Here is a 2,504-nt window from a genome sequence, read left to right on the forward strand (position 1 = left end):
TGCCCCAGGCCCCGCCCCTTTTAACCCCTGACCACGCCCCCAACCCCCCAATTTCCCCCCTAAAACCCCGGTTTTTCCACCTAAAATCCCCGTTTTTCCACCTAAAATCCTGATTTTTTCACCGAAAATCCTCATTTCTTTGCCCGAAATGCCCGTTTTTCACCCCAACGCCGCGGCCCCGCAGTTCTGGGAGGTGATCAGCGACGAGCACGGCATCGACCCCACGGGCACCTACCACGGCGACAGCGACCTGCAGCGGGACCGCATCAGCGTCTACTACAACGAGGCCACGGGTGGGGACATTGGGGCTGTTTGGGGACGTTTGGGGACAGCCGGTGGCACTCGGGGACAGCTGTCACCCCCCATACGGGGCGGCACCGGGGTCCCCTCGCCCTGTGGCACCGTCGGTGTCGTCTGCCTTTGTCACCTTCTCCCGGTGTGGTTTGTCACCTTTGGTGTCACCCTGTGCTCTGTCACCTTTGGTGTCACCCTGTGCCCTGTCACCCCCTGGTGTCACCCTGAGCGTCGTCTCTTGGTGTCACCCTGTCCTGTGTCACGTTCCTGGTGTCACCCTGTCCTTTGTGCCCTCCTAGGTGCCATCCTGTCCTCTGTCACCTCCCTGGTGTCACCCTGAGCATCATCTCTTGTTGTCACCCTGTTCTCTGTCACCTCGTGGTGTCACTCTGTCTTCTGTCACCCCCTGATGTCACCCCATCCTTTGTGCCCTCCTAGGTGCCATCCTGTCCTGTGTCACCCTTGTGGGTGTCACGCTGTTCTCTGTCACCCCCTGGTGTCACCCTGAGCGTCATTTGTTGGTGTCACCCTGTCCTGTGTCACCTTCCTGGTGTCACCCTGTCCTTTGTGCCCTCCCTGCTGCCACCCTGTCCGCTGTCACCCCCTGGTGTCACCCTGTTCTTTTGTCCCTTCCCTGGTGTCACCCTGTGTTTTGTCACCTCTTGGTGTCACCCTGTCCTTTGCCACCCTCTGGGTGTCACTTTGTTCCCTGTCACCCCCTCGTGTCACCCTGTCCTTTGTTCCCTCCCCGGTCTCATCTGTCCCTTGTCACCTCCCAGGTGTCACCGTGTTCTCTGTCACCTCTTGGTGTCACCCTGTCCTTTGTGCTCTCCCTGGTGCCACCGTGTCCTGTGTGACCCCTTGGTGTCACCCTGTCCTTTGTGGCCTCCTAGGTGCCATCCTGTCCCCTGTCATCTCTGAGTGTCACGTTGTTCTCTGTCACCCCCTGGTGTGACCCTGAGCATCATCTCTTGTTGTCACCCTGTTCTCTGTCACCTTTTGATGTCACCCTGTCCTTTGTGCCCTCCCTGGTGCCACCCTGTCTGCTGTCACCTCTTGGTGTCACCCTGTTCTCTGTCACCCCTGGTGTCACCCTGGTGCCACCGTGTTCTCTGTTACCTGTTGGTGTCACCCTGTCTCCTATCACCCCCTGGTGTCACCCACTTCTGTATCACCCCGTGGTGTCACCCTGTCCCCTGACACCCCCTGGTGTCACCCTGTCCTCTGTCACCTCTTTGGTGTCACCTTGTGCTTTGTCCCCTCCCTGGTCCCATCTGTCTCTTGTCACCTCCCAGGTGCCACCTTGTCTTTTGTCACCCTCTGAGTTCCACCCTGTTACCCCCTGGTGTTCATTTGTCGTTTGTCACTTCTTGGTGTCACCCTGTCCCCTGTCACTGCTCTGGTGCCACCTTGTTCTGTGTGACACCCTTGGTGTCACTTTAATCTCCCCGGTGTCACCCTGTTCCCTGCCACCCCCTTGGTGTCACCCTGTGCTCTGTCACCTCTTGATGTCACCCTGTCCCCTGCCACCCCCTGGGTGTCACCTCTTTTCTGTCACCTGTTGGTGTCACTTTGTCACCCCCTCAGTGTCACCTTGTCATCCCCTGGTGTTGCTTTGTCCCATCTTGGGCTGATTTTGGGTCAGTTTGAGGTGATTTTACGTGGCTTTGGGGTGGGTTTGGGGCGATTTTGGGTGGGCTTGGAGTGATTTTAGGTAATTTTGGGCAGTTTTGGGGCTATTCCGGGCAGTTCTGGGGCCATTCCGGGTGCTTTTGGGGCCATTCCAGATGGTTTTGGGGCCATTCCGGGTGCTTTTGGGGCCATTCCAGATGGTTTTGGGGCCATTCCGGGTGCTTTTGGGGCCGTTCCGGGTGCTTTTGGGGCCATTCCGGGTGCTTTTGGGGCTATTCCAGATGGTTTTGGGGCCATTCCGGGTGCTTTTGGGGTGTTTCGGGTGCTTTTGGGGCAGTTTGGCCGTTGCCGGGCCGCTCGGGGCCGTGTCCCCGGCGCGTGCCCCCGCTGACGTCCCCGCTGTCCCCAGGGGGTAAATACGTGCCCAGGGCCATCCTGGTGGACCTGGAGCCCGGCACGATGGACTCGGTGCGCTCCGGCCCCTTCGGGCAGATCTTCCGGCCCGACAACTTCGTCTTCGGTGAGTGACCGGGGGGGACACTGGGGACACCTGGGGGGACATTGGGGACACCTGGGGG

At 59.4% G+C, this 2,504-nt stretch overlaps 1 protein-coding gene across 1 annotated transcript; it reads left to right on the forward strand.

Moving 5' to 3' along the window:
• The first annotated feature begins 105 nt into the window (after positions 1-105).
• Positions 106-2,459, forward strand: LOC108448250 (tubulin beta-4B chain-like). The gene is made up of 2 exons (XM_017740555.1): positions 106-293; positions 2,336-2,459. Exons 1-2 carry the CDS (start codon positions 149-151, stop codon positions 2,452-2,454), a joined length of 264 nt encoding a protein of 87 aa, XP_017596044.1. The 5' UTR covers positions 106-148; the 3' UTR covers positions 2,455-2,459.
• The last annotated feature ends 45 nt before the right edge of the window (positions 2,460-2,504 follow it).

This window comes from Corvus brachyrhynchos, unplaced genomic scaffold (genome assembly GCF_000691975.1).
Source record: "Corvus brachyrhynchos isolate BGI_N302 unplaced genomic scaffold, ASM69197v1 scaffold491, whole genome shotgun sequence".
Lineage (NCBI taxonomy): Eukaryota > Metazoa > Chordata > Aves > Passeriformes > Corvidae > Corvus > Corvus brachyrhynchos.